Raw genomic sequence first — 24,742 nt, 5'->3', positions numbered from 1 at the left:
GTGACCTTAATTGGCTTGAACTTTAGTAGATGAGTACACGCGATTTGTTGATGCACGCCCAATTAAAATACGATTAATGCTCGGGACGTGGATTAAATTCTATCCAATTGTGCACTTGCTGTTTTCAAATCGTTCGGCATCTTCCTCCTCCACAGATTATCCACCGGGCTAGGAATTCGTCTAATTAACCTGATTTGTTCCACGCTGTGAGCTTCGTCTTTATGTTTACGTCGCTTTTACTTTGCAGAAATGCTCTCGAAGCTGTGTCACACGACACTAATTTTAACAAAATCTTCCGTTTGTTGAAAGAAACCAATGAAACGGAAGCAACAGAAAGGTCGAAACTAATAGATTTTATCATGTTTTATAAGATAGAAAGATTTCTTCATTTTTGACACAAACAATGGTGAAAGCTTATTGGAATATCCAAATAAGAATATTTTATGTTTAAAAAATATTACTACTTGATATTTTTTACTCTAAAAATATTTTTTGTTTAAAGATTATCTTCCGATCAAAAATATGGAAAACACCGCCCCCTTTAGTTTTCAGTGACCAACAAAGATTGCAAAAGAAGTCACACGTTAATGTTAAAAGTTATAAATATAGTTCCAAGAAGCATTGAATCCTTCTATCGTTTTTTTGGAATATTGGAATATTGAAACAAGTTGTTACCTGATTGTTATAGCTAGTAGGACAATAATAACGCCTACAAACACCATAGCAATCAGCACACCGCATATCATGTACACACTGTCAACAGGAGGATCTGCAACATATGAAAATTAATTCCTTTGTTATTATTCCATCCAAACAAGTACCAATTCAAAATTATTTACAGAAAAAAAAATATCCGATCACATTTTCAATAAATTGTGATAAAAACAAATAGTTTAAAAAAAAGAAAAAATGGGCTAGAGTCAGGAATAAATTCCCAAAGAAATTGTTCCATTCAGAATTAAATACATTACAAGAGGCAATGAAACAGAAAAGAGTATGCTGGAAAATATTAAATTATAATTTAATAATTTAAAAATATACATTGTTATTAATCATAAGTTTCTTATGTTATTAATTTTGTTCTGTTTTTTTTAGACAAATAAGACATTCTAAGTAAATACAGAAAAAAACAATGTAAACAATTTTTTCAGTAGTATTAGCTATTCCTATAGGAGATCATGTGCTATATTCTGTTCAGATTATACAATCAGTAGAAACGCATATTATCGTGACGTCACGCGTTCATTTTTAGCACAACCCTCGGTTATTGACTTTCGAAAACAGCCCTCCTTACAGCTCAACGAATCTATACGATGTCACGTTCGCGCGTGACGTTAAATTCATATGACGGAGAGCACTATTGATATCATGACATCGTTTATTTATTTTGGGATATCGATTAAAACGTCCCGGTACGAGAAATCGAAACTAGCATTGGACCTTAGTAAACCGAAGGATACTCGAGCTTTATACAGGATGTTCAGCCAACCCTAGGAAAAATTCTAATGGGAGATTCTAGAGGCCAAAATAAGACGAAAATCAAGAATACCAATTTGTTGATGGAGGCTTCGTTAAAAAGTTATTAACATTTAAAGTTCAGCACCTACGCGAATTTTTTTCTCGAAAATGCGCAGGATATCGAGGGTATGTCTATTCACCAAAAATGATTGTAATTGATCCCCCAAACCGAAAATAATTTTTCCAGAACGATTTGAAATTTTTTAATTTTATCGACTTTGTCCCCCTTCCTGAATTTTTTTCTCGAAAATGCGTAAGATTTCGAGGGTATGTCTATTCACAAAAAATGATTGTAATTGACCCCTGCAATCGAAAATAATTTTTCCAGAACGATTTGAAATTTTGAAATTTTATCGACTTTGTCCCCCTTCCTGAATTTTTTTCTCGAAAATGCGTAAGATTTCGAGGGTATGTCTATTCACAAAAAATGATTGTAATTGACCCCTGCAATCGAAAATAATTTTTCCAGAACGATTTGAAATTTTGAAATTTTATCGACTTTCCCCCACTTCCTGAATTTTTTTCTCGAAAATGCGTAAGATTTCGGGGTTATGTCAATTCACCAAAAATAATTGTAATTGACCCCCGCAACCGAAAATAATTTTTCCAGAACGATTTGAAATTTTTGAATTTAATTGTTAATAACTTTTTAACGAAGCCTCCATCAACAAATTGATATTCTTGATTTTCGTCTTATTTTGTCCTCTAGAATGGCTCATGTAAATTTTTCCCAGAGTAAATCTAGTTTTAACGAACGAATAAACGTGGTACATAAACATACACAGTGGGAAGAATAATTTCGTTAGTTAAATCCGGTGTAAAAATTGTCGCTTGAAAACGGAAATTGGTATAGAATAGGTATTGGCCTAAGCAACGAGGCTTTGTATACCACACAAGTAATTCACTGTGCACGTGTCAGCACATTGCCAGTGTTCTCTGAGTCAGCATACCATATGTATCGAAAAGTAAAGAGACAAAGGGGTCCACTTGAGCCCAACAGAATACTGAAACAACTTATTCAAACCAAAGTACAGTTGCTCGCAATTATACAACTATATTCAACCTTATCAGACTACTACTCTTATTTAATTATTATTGTCTTAATATTTACAATATTCTACAGATTATTATTGTACAAATACTGAAATACGTACATCCCTGTATTATTATTTCAATTTTAATTTCTCAAACTGTTTTAAACGTTTAATTTGGTGTTAAAAAAATGTGTTATTCTTCATGTTATATAAATATTTACTTATTTCATGAATATATTAAAAATAGTATTTTTATTTACTGTATATATCCTTGTATCCATTATTCCTGGTCCACGAACTATGTGTGGATAAATTATTGCAATATAATTATTTAATATATTTAATTTAAAGTTAGAAGATTTGTTGGTATGAGAAGAAGCTTTTTATAATTAAAAGATTTAGAAAAGTGGTTAAACTTGGGAAACAATTTCAGGTTAAAGTTTTAAGGGAGAAATAGTGTTGATGTAACCTTAGAAAATTCGAAACTCGAGGATTTGGTGGCGAAGCTTGACAATTTTTGTGATAGTCATTGTTTGAGAAATAAAACGAAGAGAAAAGAAAGGAAAAGAAGAACCGACGTACATTGGGAAAGAAGTTGAAGGAAAGAGAGGATAGAGAGTAAGACGGACTATGGCGCCATTCACTTTGCTTCATCCCGATGTAGGACACGGTCATCTGAGTCACATTACGATGTAAAAGGGGTTCCATAGGAAAGTGCTGCACGAGAAAGACGACATACGCGATCGCAGTCCAATTTTACTGGCTGCTAGAGCGATCGAATTTTCGAATTTGAAAGGCAAATCGATAGAAAGGAAATATTGATCGGAGGATCCAAACAGTGACAACGCCAGAGACAGAAGAGATGCACTTGGGCGCCATATTAGAACGTTGACGTCCCACTTCCAACCTGCAAAGCACAATTAAATTAACCACTTTGATAATTCACCTTATAATTCGCGTTAAAATTTCCTATACCGTGGGTTTAAAATGATAAAAAGAATACATAGTCCAACGTTTGTTAGTATCAAGAAACGTGTAGATTGTCTTACATCCTCCCACGTTAAAAACTTTCGTTCGCGACTGCGTTAATTTATTAAGTTTTGTTAAACGAAAATAGACGCAGGTTGGTCGTAAAGAACAGGAAACAGATTTGGAGGATGTTTATTAACCTTGGAACGACACACTGTTTTTTTCGTAGTACCACACGGTGCACTGTGATCTTTCAGATTCGGCATGATTTGCGCTCGTTTTGAATAAAAAAATTCTGTATCTTGCCACATTTTTGCCATTTTCTCGTCCATAATGATCGTAAAGTACATCTGTCTTAATAAAATTAAACTATTGTCGCGTAATTGTATAAGTTTTAGCAGTTATTAACACTCTGGGACAAGTTTTAAACTGTACGCAAGTACTTCGAGGAATTTTTGCAGAACTTATGACGCCTTCGAAACGCGTTCAAATTACGCCAAACCGGAAACGCGATAGTCTGAAAAAACAGTGTTCTGTGTCCAGGGTTAAAAAATTGACGAACGTCACGAAATGACGTCGAACGACGCAAACTCGTGGCTTTCATCCTTGCGGTATCGAGTTCCTCGTTGATGAATGACGCAGAAACGACTGATCTCAAAAGAGTGATGTGACCGTCAATCAAAAAGTATAGTGTTCAGACAACCCTGCGAAAAATTTTAATGGAAGATTCTAGAGGCCAAAATAAGACGAAAATCAATAATATCAATTTCTTGAAAGAGGCTTCGTTAACAATTTATTAACAATTAAATAAAAAAATTTCAAATCCTTATGGAAAAATTATTTTCGCTTGCGGGGGTCAATTACAATCATTTTTGGCGAACAGACATACCCCCGAATTCCTACCCATTTTCGAGAAAAAAATTCGAGGTGTGAAATTTTTCGACGGAAAATAAAAATTTCGAATCGTTTTGGAAAAATTATTTTCGGTTTCGGGGGTCAATTGCAATTATTTTTGGTGAATAGACATACCCCCGAAATCTTACGCATTTTCGAGAAAAAAATTTAGTTCGAGTGGAACTTTGAACGTTAATAACTTTTTAACGAAGCCTCCATCAACAAATTGATATTCTTGATTTTCGTCTTATTTTGGCCTCTAGAATCTCCCATTAAAATTTTTCCCAGGGTTGACCGAACACTCTGTATAGCAACCGAGGGGTCGGTCGAGCGCTTGTGAGAGCGCGATCGCTCTGGTGGCAAGCATGAGAAGCGACGCCACATGATAATCTGAATACGATATATTACATTAATTATAATTTTAATAAAAAAAAAAGGAAAACATATTGTCAATTGAAAGGCTGCATAGTTAAGAATTATTCTAACTTCAAAATTGATCGAATTGCACATTTGCCATTATATGATTACACGTAACCAAACTGTAATTATCGTTTAATTGCGGTGTAATCATAATCGTAAATCTTTGAAGCGTGTAATAACAGTCTAATTATCGACTAATTACAACGCGATTACAGTACAACGTGTAGTCGTATTGTCGCAATTTTAATCAAATTACATGTTGTCCAGCTCTGTTAACAAGGTGAGAATCAGGTTTGTTCCATCCAGATCTTGATGATAATGTTTTAAGACGGAGGTCCCACGCCTATGGAAATTTTGTGTACATTCGATATCAGCTGCGAATTAATATTAAAAGTAGTTGTTTACCCATTTTTTGAACCACTTTCAAATCATGATGGTGTAAAAGTCTTTTCCCTTATCTTCCTATAATTCCGCGTGTTTCTAAAGTCACGTATCCATTATCTAAATTATTGAAGCCTGATTTAATCTCACTATTAATGCGTATCAATCGTGGTATTAAAACATTATTGTGGCTTAAAAATTAATCTGTTTACGAAAACTATTTTACTGCTTGCCACATTGGAACGGGCAAAGTTAGAAGTTTGAATTTACTAAAATTTATTTTCCAATTTATAGTCTGACTTTTATTAAACTACAATGTACTAAAGTACTTTAATGATACAAATTTTATTTTTAACCCGAAATAATGTCACTCCTTTTTTTATTGCTCGAATTTAAGTTTTACCGTGTAATAAAAATGAATCGTAGTTCCAAAGTGGTATTTATTAATAAAATTCTAACGTATCTTTTAACCGTAGGATTTTTGGGCGATTTTTACCGAGACGTATAGTTTATGGGATATCTATGCCAAATTTCACACTTTTAGAATTTTTGTCTGCCCATCTGTCTACTTGTTTATTTATCCGCCCGTTCCGGTTTAACTCAAAATCTACTGAACTGATTTTTATCAAACCATTCTGTTCTGTTTAGATCAAGGAACAGAATAGTCTTTTCATTATTCAACGGGGATATGTAATAAACAATTACAAATAAAACACAGTTGTGTCTATGCTAGAAAAACGGCTGGAGGTGACCATGATTAAATTTAGAACGTATCTCCGAAGCAGACAAGGTTTAAATGTCAGTTATAATTATAACATCGTAATATTATTGCAAGCACGCAGCGAAGTCCAGGAAATTTTATTCACGAATAACGAATACGAATTTCACATTGATTAGTAAACTAATTTTTGTGCATGTTCAGTTTGTAAATTCATTTATAAATAAAAACTTTTCAAACCAATATACAAAGTCAGAAACTAATTTACGAACGAATTAAAATATTTTCATTCGTTATTCGAGAATAAAATATCTCGTCCGTGTGTTTAACGTTAAATATTACTCGTCGATTGTTCTTTTTGTTTTAAAACATTTATTATGAATATAAATAATTAAATAAGTATATCAGAAAAGTCAATTAAAAAAACCTTTCCATTTCATACAAATTCTTCGGTGCGCAGACACGATTAAAGGAAAGTGAATTAAGCGATTAAATATCGAACTGAAATCACACTTTTTCTTACAATTAGCACGCAATTGCAACATGCATCGGATAAAAATAAAGCTTCCACGCGAACGATCGATTTTATTTTTTTTTTACAGAGTAATACGATACGCATTATCATAATCCTTTCCTGTCTAGATCGTTCTACAAAGTAGACAATATAAGCTCGTTATAGGAGATAAAGACGCAAATAACATTTAGTGTTCACGTGGAACGAGTTTTAGCTATAATTGCAAGAACAGTATAATAACGCTGTAGAATTATTTCTACGAAACGTAGCAAGTTCTGATCGGCATTTGAAACTCTTCCAGAAATAACTGTTTCGAACTATTATATAAAGGTGAAACGGTTATAAAGAACCGTTATTTCCGATACTTGTTACACATAACCAAAAAAAAAAGAAAAGTTAACATATCGAGTCTTAGAACGGTTCTATATCAATCCTGAATATAGGATTATTGAATTTTATATACGAGTTCTATAACGGTTCCAGCATCGACCTTCCACGGAATAGAACATCTAAATATATGTTGTGCGTTTGCTATTAAAACGCGTTATAACTGTACGCATTTTCTTTCATAAATAAATAAAAAAGGTAATTTTACCGCGTGTACATTCATTTTAGAAATAAATCATTTGTACGTTTAAAATTGATTAATTTCTATTTTCAAACAGTTCGCTCTAAAATCTCTTCAGATTTATTTTCCGTTCCATAAGAAAATTACATTGTTGTTACACCTAACGTTCATTCATCAGTTTCATTCTCTAACGCGCGTCAAATCGCCCGCGAAAGTGCAAGGGTAGACGTTGGGGACGTTTGACGTCACTAGCCGAGAGATGACGTCTTGGAATCGACTGTGACAGTGGGAGATGTGACGTCACGCGCTTATAATACTCGCAGCATGTGTCCACGACTTTATATTTTGGCCGTACACTCGATTTACACTAAATTTTCTGCGGAGTAGGTCGGCGAGACGTTATGAATTTCGACGAGGTTACAAATATAACCACAGATATACATTTTAGATCAAGCAGTGTCCGTTGGTCTAAAAACGGAATGTTGATGTCACAGAGAATTCGACGAAATTCGTCTGGCAGTAAACGTGTTGAACGAGCGTCGCAGAAATCGTTTTCATTTTCGCGGGAAACATTCGCGCTGACTGTGGCGCATCGTGCGGCGCGCATCCTATCCTGTCATGGCGGACGGAACCGTCGGGGCTCCGGAGCCGATTTTGGACATGCCTAAGTTTTAGCATGCGAGACCGTGGCGCGTGCCAAGAAGTAGAAGGGGTACCGTCAAGCTGGCTGCATCCCTTGATTTGGCACCAATTTCTCGAAACCGTGTCAACTGCATAGTTATTAAAATCGCCCCTGGCAATGACCGATTTTCGTGTTGCCGAAGACATCCATCCTTTTACCCAAGCATTATATTATCCCGTACGACCTTTTCGCTTTCTATGCCTTAGGTATACAAAATCTTATAAATGGTACGAAATATACATATGTATAGTTTTTACACTACAGTTCGTATTTTAACCTCTTCAGGGACGAATTTCTTTTTCCTTTTTTTTCTGGTCTATTTATTATTGACAGTAACTATAATTATAAAGAAAAAGAAAACTAAACGTCCACATATGTGGCCAAGGGCGTGAAGAGGTTAAGTATATACACACGACGAACAAAAAAAGGCAAAAACTTTTTATTTGTTGTATACGATGTATACTTAAATAATAAGAAAGAAAAAGACAAAATATAGTAAATTAACTTTGTAGAATTAAACTAATAGTCTTTTATTATAAATTCTTTTATAAGTTTTTTTAAAATTGGCATACTAGAATTCCCTTTTTAAAATTGACTGATTTCAATATGCTGCCATTTTTGGGTAATGCTTACCCGGTTATCTGATAGCTTGGAGTCCTAGTGGAGACGCTAATTCATTGCAATCAATTTCAGATGCTTATTGCGAGATCGACTTTGCATCGTTATTAAGTTTTCACTATGAGTCGGTTCGAGGGTGTTAATTCCTTTTGCGGAACAAGGAAATCGATATCCGGGATGTAAGAGAACATGTGTCTAGTATTTCTCTTATGAGCTCAAAGGTCGCCGACTTCTATTTAGCGCATTGATCATTCGAACCAAGTTAAAAATTAGATAGAAATGCTACTGGAAATGTTAACCGTGTCAACTATTTGCAAATTAAATTCACCCTATGGCAAATCAAAATTCCCTTTTTACAGATCAAATTCACCTTCTGGACGACTTAAAAGCGAAGTAACACGTGTATGTTAATTTTATGTTAAATTTATTAAAAATCCTTTCCCTGGACAAGTACATTTTGCCCTTTTTGGGTTCAAATATGGAGTGGACGAGTACGAACGAATTGAGCAATACTACGAATATTGTTCAATTATTTTCAAAAAAAGAAAACTTCTAAAATGCATTATAATTTTAATATTGTTCGTTTATTTTCCAAAACTCGAGATCTGAGTATTTATTTAATTTAATTTATTTAATTGCACGTTAACTAATTAAAAATAAATATGATTTCTCTTATTCCAATGGCTGAACGGATATTTGCATAACGTTTATGTTTCATTGCCATAGTCATACTACGTATCTATGTTTATTCGGTTTGTAAGCTCTTAATTGTGCATTAATAAAAGGCCACTCACCAAGATGGGACAACAATTGCAAAGACTCTGAAACAATACAAATGCATAACATTAATATTTACAAGTGACTGGTAGAAAAACAGACGCGTGCACAGTTGCTTCGAACAATAATCACAATTTGTTATTTAAAAGAAGCCATTAGAGTTCGATGCAATTTGAATTTGAATTAACTTTAATTGGCTCGAATTAGAGTTTTACTTCTCCTGTTGTAAATAAACAGTACTTTCCCCCCCTTCTTTTTCTGTACAATTAATAATAATTGAATTTCTGTACGTATTGAATAAAAATCGTATTTAGCATTAGCCATAGTATCGAAAATTAAGTCCAACTAATTTCTTTAAGGTTATGTTAAAAAAAAGCGAATAAATTCGTGGTTATTAAACTTTAAAAATACAATAAAGTTAAATGTATAACTTTAAATATATAAATATAGGTTATAAAGCAATTAACAGTCGTTTGATAAATTATTAATAAAGGAATAACAAGAGTTACACCTAAAATCGTTAATTGCAATATGGATTAATCAGAAATTAAGTGTTTTGTTTGAAATAACATATTTCAATTGATACTGATTTGTTGTCAGAATTTTAGAGGTTAACTCCATATTCCAACGTCGAAACTAATTAGTCGAATTAAAAATTTCAGACACCGTACAATCAATTATTACAATAATCTTGAACTTAGAGGTTATGTTCAGGACAGTTGATGCATTGCTTGTCAAATGGAAATAAATCTATAGAAAAGCTTCGCTTCTTTCGAAATTTCGATTTATCTATATCAAGATTAATTGAGTACTTTCAGGAGATCTTGTTTATAATCCCATAATGCTTAGACAGAGAGGAATCCAACGGTACTGTTCGTTTCGTTGCTTGTTTGAGAACTATATCAATCTTTCGTTATGTGACAAGAACTTTGTCCAGCGTAAAAGAAACGAAGCCATTTTTGCCGCTGTTTTTTCATTACACGAATAATTTTATCGCCGATCGCAGACAGAAATGATCTTTACATACACACGTTTCTGCAAATTCAGATTCTTACGCTTGTCATTCTATCATCACGAGAGGTTACATCCGAAACAGATAACGTAATCCTTATCTTGAGTCATGAAAATGATGAGTAATGCGGCGTTCAGGAGGATCAGATGAAGTGAGATCAATTGACAGTTTACTTGACGCACGGGTTTTTTTAATTAGGTTGTAAAACAGTCTTATTCACTGAATCATGCTCTTTCTCCGTGCTCGATATAGTCACTCTCCTATAGCAATCATATTTTAATATCTATTAAATTAAATCGATACAGTTTGATTCTGGATCAATTTGTTAGAGTATTTTATGGATCTAAAAAAAATGATACTAAAAGGGGTCAGTCGGAGGAGAAAATCAAAATAAAAAAAGTATTGTACAGGGAAAAACGGTAGGCGAGGCTGGAGTTCTCAGGAAACGGAAATATAAAGCGGAAGAAACACCAGGAACAGATTAATACCACTGATTAAGAGTGTATGAAATGAGGAAGATTTTACTAGAAAATGGAGGAAAGGAATAATCGTTGCAAAAAAAAAGGAGTAGACAATTATAAAGATGTAATTACATAAATACATAATATGCAATGGCGTTAAATGAAAGGCCAGGGATAAAATATAGAGGAGAGACCTGTTGCCGGATGTACAGCTGGGTCTTAAAACCTATACACGGTCTGACAATTATGGAATGCTACTGATTTTATTTTATAAATATTCAGTTATATTAGTATCACGTATTCTTAAAACTACGGTTGTATTGCTGGAATAACATCTCAATTTTTATAATAAAATATTTTTTTTTATTTAAATGCCTCATAGGGGACTTATTCATGCTTATATTTTGTTATTGCTATTGGTAATGCTTTCCGCCATCTTGAATGTGCAGAGTATTTATTTTGTGTTTTGAGGTTATTTGACAACGCTTCATTTTGGGCTTGCGTTGTTCTTTGACTCGCTGGTTCAATTATGTACGACATAATATATTAATGTACCTAACGAAGAGAATAGTAGGAAAATTTTTAATCCACGAATACAAAGAACCATACCAACACGGTGTGATTATCACGTGCCCGTCTGACTACGTACTTTAGGAAGCAGCTGGCGGTAAACTAATGTAAGTCCTCCCGTTGAGAGAGAGGTTAACTGACAATTGAACCGTTCTCGTTTAGGTTAATATTAAAGAACAATACTATCAGTTTCGGTTGTACTTGTCTTTTTTTCCATGTAACACTCGACCGCGAAATTAACGCGAGCAGAATTATTTTCTTGAAACGGTAACTGTTACTGATATGTAATTAACGAGAGATCGTGGGAACTATAATAGGATGAACACGTAACTGTAAGTATTAAATTACGCAAGCAAAGTAGCGTCGCAGTTAAAGTAACGACGAATGCATTTTTCATAATTCCTAAAGATTCATATATTAAAGTCAGATTTTATGTTCGTTAATTGTACACGTATCAAATGCTTTAAATCATCATTACTATTTAAATTCATATCGCGTTACTAGCGGCGAACTACTTTCGTTTGCTAACTTTACCGATTTCAGTAGTTTAATCAGCCATAATTCTTATAATCATCGTGCTTTCAATGAAGAGGTCGCTCGAAATCGACAGGGTATTTTACCAGGTCGGTATTTCAGTTCGTGCAATACCAACTTGCATAAGATGCATAGTCTATTCTATACCTTGATTGTAGTAATATGATTAAAATATGTACCTTAATTCCTTAAAATATTTTTACCTTAAAAAAACATTATCTTTTGTACCTACTATGTTTATTACCATAGAGTACGCACAGATAAGATATACGACTCGTATACCTGGTTTGTGGTGGCGTATGGAAGACTGTTTTACCTTTCGGGGAAACATTTTTGGCCACACATTATATTTTCGGTAAAGAATTTTTTTCTCGAAAGTGTGTAGAATTTCGGGGGTATGCGTATTCACCAAAAATGATTGTAATTTACCCCTGCAATCGAAAATAATTTTTCCAGAGTGATTTGAAACTTCTCAATTTTGCCAAAACGCATCCCCTTGTCGATTTTACTTAAAAATTCGTTTTTGATTTTTAGAAATTTTGTTTGAGGTCCTATAAAAAAGTTGTCTAATACTTTTTTGTAGGTACCCGTGAGCTCTACTTCAGAAATAAAATTCAATGAAATGCATTCGTTATTGTAGGAGTTATGGTCGTTTGAAAATTGTGTTTTTCAATCCGTTCCATAGTCAACTCGTATTGCAATGCTAATTCAATACGAGTTTCTCAATAGTTTCTCAATAGTTTCTATTTCATATAGAATTACTATTTCAATAGTTTCTCAACTGACCGCCATCCATGAGAAGAGGACGCTAAAATCACCTCTGTATTTTCAGATCGGTATGGCAGTCAGATTGGGCCATGAAAGTTCATAAGGTATAAAATCTCTCGTAAAATACCTCGTCTGTGGCAGAATTATCGATGTACATCTGTAGATATCATCGCGGTCTTTATTGACAGCCAATGCTTGCTCATAATCATTAGCACTACTCGTATATCTCGTCTATGTTAGCACCACATGACACACATCATTGACTAGAGCTGAGAGCCTGGATCGCGATAACACCTACTTGACAAATCGTTGTACGTATTATCGCGCCACTGTGGTCAGTTTGAGAACTCACGGTTCGCGCTCGGTCGGTATATGCATTTTCTTCCACCCGGTTAAAATTAAGTCAACAACACCTGCTTTAATGAAAACAAATTTTCTACCTAACAACATCGGAAACAAACTATTATTGTGACATATTAATCTCCTAATCGTCAATAACAGAAAATAATTTTCTAACATAAATTAGAAATATACACACACACGCAATAATTAGTTTAATAATTAATACTTTTCCCAACGCCCTTTAGCTTACGTTTGAAATTCTATTAAACACATTTCTCACTAACTTTTCACAATAGTCCGGTGGCATCATCTTCTATTATACTTTAAAATTGTTTCATTATTTACAGAAGAATCCCATGATTCTTATTCTAAGAAGAACATCATAATCACCTTGGTCACACGAATACTTATTAGTCGCAAAGTATTAGTTTTTAATAAATAGCAATAATAATATGTGAACTTGTAAAATTAATCGATAAATAAAGAGTTTATAAACACGATGATGTGAAAATTCGATCGGAATCATTGTCCTCGAATGCAAAATAATAAAATTCTCAATAATCTGATAGAATAGTGTGACGCTTATGGAACATCGAATTATTTTTTGTTTCGTAAAAATTCTCTCCGGACGAATTTTGCGAAACTCAATTTATGTGTGATATGGTAGTACAAGATGACTATCACAGTCTCGAGTTAAAATTCAACGAAGAAGGAAATTACGTAATGGACCGCCTCCTGATTGTTCACGTTACTCGTTATACTCTTGCAAGCAGAGTGAAAAACGTATGCATATTCTGTTATGTATCGGTTATAAATTATTCAAGATGATGTCGAAGTATGGTTTCGTTCAACCACATCAGAATGCGAAGGAATTAATTAACGACGGTCTTTTACAAATTATTTCCCTTTAATGAGTTTCGACAAGTTTTAACAAGAGCGCGAATTAAATGTCACATTATGTGAAGAACAATCGCAATATGGCGAAACATATCGATGCAGGTAGCCTAATTGTCTTCGTAGAAAACAACGCAAGTGCCAAGAATCGAATATTTATATTTATATTGTTTAATCAACGAAATTTGATTTATTATTATCGTTGTATTATTGGCAATAATAAAATATAAACTAAAGAATATGAACTAAAAAATTTTCCCATCATCGATAATGGTTACGAGCGACTGAAAAATAAATTTCTCGTTCATAAATAATGATTATCGTACGACTAAAAAATTTAGTGATTTATATTTTCAAGTTGCGTTGCTTTCTGAAAAATTTGCCTCGAATTATTTTGCTTGGCCCTCGTAAGATATTAATTTCATTTTATTTGTAACAAAATCCATTGTTCTTCCTCAGAAGACATCATTTAAAATTCTAACCTAAAATTATTTTCTAAAATCATTTTTCCCCTAATAATATGATATTAAAAATAACATAATACGCGTTGACAATTATTTCCACGGTTATTTGCACTCAAACGTGAAATTAAAATTGAACATTTTGGTCGAAATAGTCGATGCATAAAATCGCGGTGGAAACAGTGTTAATGGCGAATCTTCGGATCATAGTGAAGAAACAATGCACTTTACACACGGAAGGCTCGAACGATATCAGCAACGAGATAAAATTCTTCAAATTACAGAGATACACGTACGGATTGACGTATATATAACGCTCTATTAGGAAATCTACATTGTCCTAGCGCACGAACAGTAATTCACCTGACAAACGACGGTTCTTCCCAAGAACCACGTGATCGAATATCTCGTTCAGCGCGACAGGAAGGTCGAGCAATGACATTGAAGGAACGTATTTTACATAAGTAACTTCAGCCATTTGCCTGCACAGAAGCACTCCTCGGCCCGGAGAAATACAACAGGGCTAAACAATTATCTGTTACGCATTTTTGCCTCGAATAATATTGTTCAAACTTCAGGCGTTACGAATTAAATCTTACGCACCCGTTTCGAATTGTAAATAAATCGAATTATCGCAATAACGAAGTAACGAAAAATTCATAACGATGCAACCTTAAGAACAAATTTATACTAGGCTCGTTTAGCATTCTGCTCCTCTAATTTTCCATTAACGAGGAAAAACTCGCATGGAACGTTGCAAGGACATCGTTAAAAAGCGGATGGAAGGAACAAAAGATTCTCGAACACGACGATATCGAATCAATCAAAATCTTAACAAAGCCTTGACAAGGGTACTCGAGGCGATTTCGAAATCGGGGCTTCGAAAATCGTCACTCGATTACTGCTATCGATTATCGATAAAAAAAAGAATATATTTCCAGTAAAAATAAAAAGAAAATAAATAAATAAATTGTTTCAGTTTCTACAAGGTCCGATTATTTGTCAGATAGACCGAGTACGTATAGGAATTCGATTCTGCGTGAAACCAAATAAGTTCTTGCAAAGATCAAATCAAATATTTATTCTTGATATTCCACGGCAAACGTATTCTTTCAGACGCCAGGAATGTTATCGCTGGAACGTTGATAATATTCAAATCAATGTACATCGCGATATTCGAGATAACGAGCAAATCTCGTTTTCTGATAATTCAGTTCAGTAGCATTGCCAACCGTTAGATGGCGTAATACACGGCCAACCGTGCGAATTGGGTTTAACTTTTAATATTTGAACTGACACTTTCATTGTCGAAATTAAGCAAGGCCTACAGAAATTTAGAGAGAATTTTAATAAACTGAATTACACATCATGAAGGAATACTGGTAAATAAATAGTAGACAAGGAATACTTAACATACGTTCTGATACGTTTCCCGCCACGACAGAGAACTAACTGTACGTCTTTTCGTCGGTTATCGAAGTGAAAATCAGTGATATAAAGATCTAGTAAAAACGAATATGGCAATCTCCGAAAATTCAGATTCAGATTGAATAAAGCAAATCTTGAATAACTGCGAGGAACACGGGACTAAAGTCTCGTAGCTTTGAAGACATGGTTAATTTTCAGTTCCGAGAAAGGCACGAACCAAGCTACGGTGTTCGGCTTTGTATCTCGCCGAACGTAAACAAGGACAGCGAATGAAGGATAAATAAGTACAACACAATGTGAAACTTATTTATTTTTTATTTTTTTTTTTTAATGAAACCTTTACCGATATATTTATGAGGCTTTTCTGATTAAAATAAGACCAAACACGATATAATTTGGATCATATTTGCGTATTTAACGAGCGACAATAACTCATTTTTCTGGCACTCGCGAATACGATTTTAACTCGATTAGAAGTAGGTTAGAAACAAATTCTATCGTGTTTGGTCTTATTTTAATCGAGAAACTCTTAGAAACACATTGGTAAAAGATTCGTCTTTGTATTATGTATTATGCATGCATTGTCTCACCGATATTCGAGCCCAGATTAGGTTACACTACACGCTCTGCTCGACGTTAAGCTTCTAGTGTGTCAAGGGGAGTCCCCTCTTCGTAGTAGGGACTATCGTTCACTTATCCAATCGAAACTGACACGCAGTTATCCAAGCATTGCTGTACACATATGTAAGTTCGTTAATTTTAGCGTTTAGATAGTTTAAATATTTGAACTGAAGAGTATCCCAAAGCAAGGGAGGAATATGTTGTCCATTTTGCACGGTACACCAGTGCTGCCGCCTATGTAGCGCCGCGGCAAATTTAAACAGCTCATTCCTCTAGTTACAATAAAAAATACAGAAACATTCGAACAATGTATAAATATTTATCTGTCCAAGCTTTCGATTATATCGAAACGAACGTCATATTCGAACAAAAGCGTAGTGGTTACGAACAGTGCAAATAAGGTGTAATTGCCCAGGATGTATCGTTCGGGGTGCAATAATTTTATTCGGCTAATTACCTTACATAAATATTTATTCGAAATTATACGGCTAATGACCAACTCTGAATTATCGATTGTCGTTCGTTCTGGGCCGAAGGTCGTTTCTGTAACTGCGAATGACGTCACAAACTATTTCCTTTCTTAGGTTATTGCTACGCGCCGCCATATTTGAGCGACAGAGGGCGCGTCCCTGCAGGTTTTGCGCGAAGAGACGGGAAGTAGAATAATTGAGTAGTTAAACGGTAAGGTTAACATTTTAACGGCTCGAGTGTGTGCCGTGAGTGTGTCTACTCGAACGTAGCCCTTCCTTTGCCGACCGCCGACAAAAATATTTCAACTGGCATTTAAGAAAACCGCAAACACGGACGAGGATACGATAAATTTGTCGACAATAATAATACCTTCCGCGTCGCGAATTATCAGTCGAGAAAAGAGCAAGACAAATAAGATTTTGTCTAATCACAAAATGTATATCGAATCTAAAGTCCATGATCCAAATTGAAATCAAAATACGATTATAGAGCCGCAGATAATATCTTTAACGACTTCCTTTGAAAGTACAACAGGTGATGGATCGATGAGGAGGAAGGAACGTTCAATTTCAGGTTGAACGACCATATCAGTCCGTTAATTAATCTTTATCGGTCCGACAAGATTAATAAATGAGATGTCGAAAGGAATAGATTATTGTTTCAAAATTATAGAATAAACGCGATAGAAACCGTGTTTGTTGAAGGTGCTCGTGTATTACGAACACGACTTACTCTGCTGAATCCTTCAATTTAATCGTACTACGCTCCGTTATTTTCGAAACTTTCTAAACGAAGTAGTAACTGTGTTTCGATGAGATCTATGTATTATAATCAGCATGGGTTTCATTTAGAATTATTACCGAGACGTTAAGGTCGCTGGTGTTCTTTTTTAATTAATTACATGCAATTTTTACAACTGCTGGATGACTAAATTTCTATAAGTTTGTACCTGACTGATTGCTCGAATCGCTAAAACAATATTTGTTGAATTTCATTTGTTCGTCAGGGGTCGAACGAAAATTCTAATTTCTAATTGGTCCTCGTATAATTATACAGGGTGTTTAATCATCCCTGGGAACAATTTTAATGGGGGATTCTAGAGGCCAAAATAAGACGAAAATCAAGAATACCAATTTGTTGATGGAGGCTTTTTTAAATAGTTATTAACATTTAAAGTTCCGCCAGAACTGAAATTTTTTTCTCGAAAATGCGCGAGATTTCAGGGATATGTATAATGACCAAAAATGATTGTAATTGACCCCTGCAATCGAAAATAATTTTTTCAAAACGATTCGAAATCTTTTTTTCGGTCGAAAAATTTCATACCTTCCCGAATTTTTTTCTAGAAAATGGGTAGGATTTCGGGGGTATGTTTATTGACCAAAAATTGTTGTAATTGACCCCTGCAACCGAAATAATTTTTTTAGAACGATTTGAAAAATTTTTTTCCGCCGAAAAATTTCACACATTCTCGAATTTTTTTCTAGAAAATGGGTAGGATTTCGGGGGTATGTCTATTGACCAAAAATGGTTGTAATTGACCCCTGTAACCGAAATAATTTTTCCGGAACGATTTGAAATTTTTTAATTTAATTGTTGATAACTTTTTAAGGAAGCCTCCATCAACAAATTGGTATTCTTGATTTTCGTCTTATTTTGGCCTCTAGAATCCTCCATTAAAATTTTTCCCAGAGGTGACAAAATAATATTACATTTTTAAATATAAAAGTACCTTCATAACTTCGATAAAAAGATCGAAATTTTTAACTTCTTCAATTTGTTAAAAAATCGGTTTAAAATCGGGTCTTCATGTTACTATGGAATTGAACAGTATTTTAGGTTTTCCTTAAATTATGATTTTGATTGAACACGTTCGGTACGCGACAAAGAAACATTCAAGTAACGTTGAAGAAAGGATTAAAGAATAATTGTAATTGTAACCGTACGATAGTATTACACCGAGATACTCTGTAAAAGGAGCCGAACGAGTTTCTCGCGGACATGAGTTTAAAATTGTTTTTACCTACTTACCCGTGTCATTATCGTGCCCTTGAATTCCATCTCCCACCTCCTCGGCGGCTGTGGAAAAGGCTGAAATTCAACAAACAAGTTTTATAGTATCGTCCTTTTTATTGTTGATTAAACAGTACAATTAACGCGCGACATGTTATAAACTGATACATGCAAGAAAGTGTAATCGCGACCTCTCACTTTTCACGGACAAATCGGTGATTTTCAATTTCAATTTATCGATACGCGAACGAAAATCCGAAAACCATCCATCAAACGAACAAAATAAATCGTCATCGCGTCGCGTTTCACTGTGTATTTGATTCGACGAAGACGAAAAGATAGTATACATTCATTTCTAAACGATATTTTTACGTATAATCGTAACGAAGAATTAATAAAACCGACGAGAAAATGCGTGAAAAATTGAGGAACGTACGTTCGATGTGTTCCTTGAGAACTTGTCGCGGGCTCGAGACCGAGCGGCGACAATATCTCAGGGTCGAGTGGAACAGCAAACTTTTATGAATAAGAGTTACTCGATGAAATTTTATCTTTTAAATTATTTCTTTTCTGTTTCGAGTTTTAATTCTATAAAATTTATGATATAGAATTTTTATTTCAACATTTTATATTAGATTAATAACAGTTCTGAACTTGTAACAAAACAGGTATCTTTAAATAATCGCGACAACAAAAGGAATACATAACAGAAACAGGAAGATACGTGTAAACACCTCAAATACAACTGAGATAACAGTGAACGATAACTGTCTGATAAATAAACATTTCAAGATAATTGAATTCAGAGCAATAAAATACTGCCTCCGCGCCATCCTGCGATTAATACTAATCACCGGCATCGCAGAAACTCTGAAATTAAGAAACGAGGACGGTGCCTTGAACCATAATTTCTTCACGCTACTGTAGAAACGCGATTAGCAGAAACACGAAAATATTATGTCAAGACGAATAATATGCACACCTCTGGACAATAATAGCTTATCAATACCATGGGCAAATTTTTATTTGTTAAATAAGCCGATAACGTATTGAAATACACGTAACAAACGTTGGGCGTTGATCAATTACGTTTTCGATCAATTAATCGATCAATTGCAAAATCAATTGCTATTGAAAACACGGAATTTAATTGCAATTGATTTCAGTTGCAATCAATCTTCCGTTGCAATTGAAGATCGACTGTCATGGAATTGCGATTAACGTTCAAAGGATTAGAAAACCCTACCTGATTTAGAAAATTAAAGTTCATTAAAATTATAAATATACTGCAATTTTTTCTCCAAACGAACGGCCATTCTGTTCGGTCATTCCTGGGAAAAATTTTAATGGGGTATTCTAGAGGCCAAAATAAGACGAAAATCAAGAATACCAAATTGTTGATGGAGGCTTCGTTAAAAAGTTATTAACAATTAAATTCAAGAATTTCAAATCGTTCTGGAAAAATTATTTTCGGTTGTAGCGGTCAATTACAATTATTTTTGGTGAATAGACATACCCCCGAAATCGTACCCATTTTCTAGAAAAAAATTCGAGAAGGTGTGAAATTTTACGACGGAAAAAAAAATTTCAAATCGCTCTAAAAAAATTATTTTTGATTACAGGGGTAGATTACAATTATTTTTGGTGAATAGACATACCCCCGAAATCCTACCCATTTTCAAGAAAAAAATTCGGAAAAATGTGAAATTTTTCGACTAAAAAAAAATTTCAAATCGTTTTGGAAAAATTATTTTCGATTGCAGGGGTTAATTACAATCATTTTTGGTGAATAGACATACCCCCGAAATCCTGCGCATTTTCAAGAAAAAAATTCAATACTGGTGGAACTTTTAACATTAATAACTTTTTAACGAAGCCTCCATCAACAATTTGGTATTCTTGATTTTCGACTTATTTTGGCCTTTAGAATCCCCCGTTAAAATTTTTCCCAGGGTTTTTTGAATTTCAATATTGTGAAAATTTTGAAATTCACAAAATTTCATTCGCGTTAATAGTAAATAAATATTTTAGTAATAAATGCGAACCGAGGATCGTATTTATAAACCGAAGCTGCCGGATTTAGCAGCGACATTTTAACCGACAATATAAACATAAATAAGATCTTATTTACACGCGAATCCGTGAATACGTATGTTACACTTTGTACGGTAAATTTTCACGCACCACGGTGTTTATCGTGTCCATTTTCACGTTGAAGCTGGCTGTAAACACCGAAGGCTCTAATACGTAACAGATAGCTTTATCGTTCCCGTATCGAATAAATAAAAAAAATTATTGGTCGTGTACAGGTATTCGTGACTAGGCGAACGAAAAGTTTACTCGGTTACACTAACCGGCGAAACGATAACACAATCGCCAATTCGCCGAGAAATTACAGACACCTGCACTATTCTTTTGGCTGCAACAATAGAACGTTATTCGTACTTTTATTCGTTATCTACGTAAAAATACACTCACTCTTTCTGATTAGATATTAATACGTTTTAAAATGCTCCGGAGCTAGCAAAACGTTTTTCAATATATATTCGCGTTAAAAGAAAAGTCCATTTTTAATGTTTAAAATGTCAATGATAATTGGTTGAAATAGAGCGAGAAAAAATGTAAAAATAAAGGGAAAATCTTAACCTCTTCACGCTCTTGACCACATATGTGGACGTTTAGTTTAAAAAAAAAGAAATGCGTCCCTGAAGAGGTTAAACACAATTTTTTGTAGGATACGGGGAAGTCCAAAAAAATAATTCAAAACAGTTCACATAAATATGTATCCTTGTTGACGAGCTGTAGCCACTTTTGTACTCGAATTATTCATAATGCCACACTGAGCCAGGCCTGTGCAACTGGAAGATTAACGGGTCAATGTTATGTCAATTTCTTCATTGATTAATTGAATGAACTATTGGAAGAAATCCCATTTGATATACGTCACGTGTACGTGGTTAATGCATGATGGTGCATCGTCGTATTTCGAACAGTTCTTCGATGAAAAATTTCCAAACAATTAAATATGCTGTGCACATCACAATTATAGCAACGATGAATTCGTCATTGATTTATGTATATTTCGTGTATAATTTAATGCTTGAAAGTATCCGCCATATCGTTAATGGGACCCAATTTCATTGTCAAATATAGAATAAATCACTATTTAGCAATTTTTTCATCAAATAAAAAATATTCCATTTCGATATTTGGAAAGTAAAAAATATTTATGGCTTTCGTTTATATTTCTTCTTATGTATTTATTTATCAACGAAGGCTATTAAATGTTATTTAATATTCGAATAAATTATAGATATCTGAAACTACGAATAAATATTTGATTATTCTATTATTTTTTTATAATTTCTAAAGGCGAGATTCTCGAAACATCGAATTTTATCACGATTTTTTGCCACTCTTTGAACTCTTCCAGATCCGCCACTAATAAAAAGATAAATATTGATAAATATACTGATAAAAAAAATTGTTATAAAATTAGAAAATAAGAGTAGTGGCAGATTGTAGCTTTCGGGGACAGAAATGCTCGGAACTACAATTAACTACAATTTAATTTTTCTGTAAGCCTCTATTTTGCCTACTCTAGTTTATTATACAACAGAAACCAGCAACGCAAATAAAGTGATACAAAAATACGTCTCCTAAGCACTTTCTAAACCAGTGTTTCTCATACTTCGATAACGGAAGCTGAACGAAAGATGACGAATATCTTACGGAATACAAAACAACAACGTTAATAAAAAAAAAAAACTGTAGAAAAATTTTCAGCCGTCTCAAATGTTTAAACTTGGACACTACTGACGATAGAAGATCATTTATCACGTGGCAGATGTAATGCAGTTCGTGAAACATTACTCTTGACGTATAGAAGTATCGACAAATAGTATAAAATACAACGTATCGTCATTCTTTCGAGGAGTGCCTCCATTATCATTTTCAGATAAGGTGCAGGAAACTCTTGATAGCCATCCTTTACGTCATTCGGTCCTTTAAACAATCAGCTAAGCAAACAATCAAAACGAAGCGACAATATCTAAAAAGAAAAAAACGAGAGAAACTACCACTGCTGGAAAGAAAGATAATAATTCACGTATTATACATAACGCGAGTGAATCACGGAGCACGGCTGCAGAAACAACGAAGAAAAGTCGTTTTTTTTGCTGCACGGAGTGTCATAAACCGGTTTAAAAGTCGATCAAGTGTCGGCAATTTGATTCAAAGTGGTCGCGCCTCTGAGGCTGCGGAGAACACGGAAAAATAATAAATACGGCGAGGAAATGGAAAAGCTAGCAGTTAAATTAGCGGGAAATTATAGCTGCTACGAAAGATACGTATGTGACGAAGAAATTACTCTGAAAACCGTGTTGAGATGAACGAAAGGTGCCGAATAGTGTAACACCTCGATAAAACGACACTTTCTGACCTTCGTAAAACGCATTGGAACGCATTGTTTCGTTTCTTGGCCGGTTGAGCATCGAAATCTCTTTTTCTATGAATTTTGCGATCATTTCTGTTTAAAGGGTGACTTCACGAATTCAATGAAACCTTCGTAACAGGTTTTTCATTCATGGTAGATACTCTCAAGCACGAAGTATCAACCAAACAGTATTTTTAATGCTGAAAAATTTCCTGATCGTGTCAGATTAGACGAGCTTGGCATCATTTTCTGCGAGCCTTGGAAAAAGTATGATAAATTTTTTCCTCAGAAGCCTCTTTTTTTTTTCTTTTTTTTTTTTTAATAATTTATAATGAAGAGAGGTCGATATAAAATAGCCTATTCTACATATAAACTCGAAAGCTTTCTACTAAAAAAATTGCACAGTAACACGTTGAACCGTTTTTCGGTAATGGCCGGAGCCAAGCAAACGAAACCTCTAAAAATATAGAAAATTCAGGGTAAAGATGAAGTTACAAAAATACCTGACCGACGTTAACTCAAACATTCGGACAGCCAAACAAATAGAAATCCCGAAAGTGCGCATTTACTGTGATTTTGCACAAGTTTTCAAGTTTAAAGCATATATCTTTTATTTACACCAGCCATTGTGTTCGACGTTGGATCGCAGCCGACGATCGCGCGCGGCTCTTCATAGTCATTTAACTATCAACTGGGACGATGATTGCGCTTTCACTTAAAGGCTAGTGAAGATAATTTCGGTTATCATGTTGGTAAGGTTACTCAGGTAGTTTTTTCTTTTTTATGCGTGGAAACTTCCGGTTGGGTATGTCTCGTTGACAAGTTCGTCTGTTTTTTTTTTTTATTGATCGATAAGTGTATGAATGGGGGTCCGTTTTCCCCGGGAATTTCACCTTATCGACGATTGTTTGTAAACGTAGTTTTCATGGACAATGTCACGACAGGAAATACGAGACAACCTGGGGTGACTTTGCCCACGCAAATTCTACTTCTTCTTTATCGCATTGTTCAACAACTTGTTGGGGTTACGGGTGTGGCATGGCTCGGTATGGGGGAATGTAACATGACCAAAACGTTATAGGCACGGTGCCTCATAATTCGATAAATATCAGTCTCGCGCTGGTTAAACGCTCTAAAACACTCCGTTTCCAGGAAACTGCTCCGACGTGGCGTGCATTTCGTTCGCCGAGCCAAGCTGTTTTTGTCTAAAACGATTTCTTTTCCGTCGGCTATCCAGCAAATAAGGGGTTGACGACCCGCGATCGAGCTTTTCAAGGTTCTTTTTGATAAAAATCGCCGGCTAAATCACCTCTCTAATTCGAAGGTGATTTTGTCAGGGACCTGGGAAAATTTTATTCAAAATCGAAACAAGAAACAACTGCGCGAAACGAGAGAGAATACTAATTTACGCGGAGAAAAAATAATTTAATGAAATTACATTTTTGGTAAATTTTCGTGAACAAAAGAGGCACACGAACTAATTTTGTACTCTATCTTTAAAAAGTTCGGTTCTTATTATGATTTTTGATTGATGAAAATTTTGAAATTTTCGTGTACTTTTCCCCATTGACGTATGGCAAATAAACGATTGCCTGAAAGATAGCGAAACAAATTTTGGAAAAATACAACCGCCATTTTA

At 34.4% G+C, this 24,742-nt stretch overlaps 1 protein-coding gene across 3 annotated transcripts in view; it reads right to left on the bottom strand.

The window, feature by feature from the left end:
• LOC122405539 overlaps positions 1-24,742 on the bottom strand; it is a 58,881-nt gene that overhangs the window by 16,671 nt on the left and 17,468 nt on the right. For 2 of the 3 annotated variants that reach the window (XM_043410391.1, XM_043410393.1), the window contains exons 3-5: positions 18,687-18,746; positions 9,111-9,137; positions 676-769 (exon numbers count right to left, since the gene is read on the bottom strand). In XM_043410391.1, the coding sequence (XP_043266326.1) occupies positions 676-769; positions 9,111-9,137; positions 18,687-18,746 (181 nt within the window). The remainder of the gene's footprint in view (positions 1-675; positions 770-9,110; positions 9,138-18,686; positions 18,747-24,742) is intronic. The other variant, XM_043410394.1, reaches the window with a different exon arrangement.

Source organism: Colletes gigas, unplaced genomic scaffold (genome assembly GCF_013123115.1).
Source record: "Colletes gigas isolate AHSC1104 unplaced genomic scaffold, ASM1312311v1 Colletes_gigas_Sc00004, whole genome shotgun sequence".
Classification (NCBI taxonomy): domain Eukaryota; kingdom Metazoa; phylum Arthropoda; class Insecta; order Hymenoptera; family Colletidae; genus Colletes; species Colletes gigas.
Note: the sequence above shows the minus strand (reverse complement) of the source record. Positions and strands in the feature narration are given on the sequence as shown.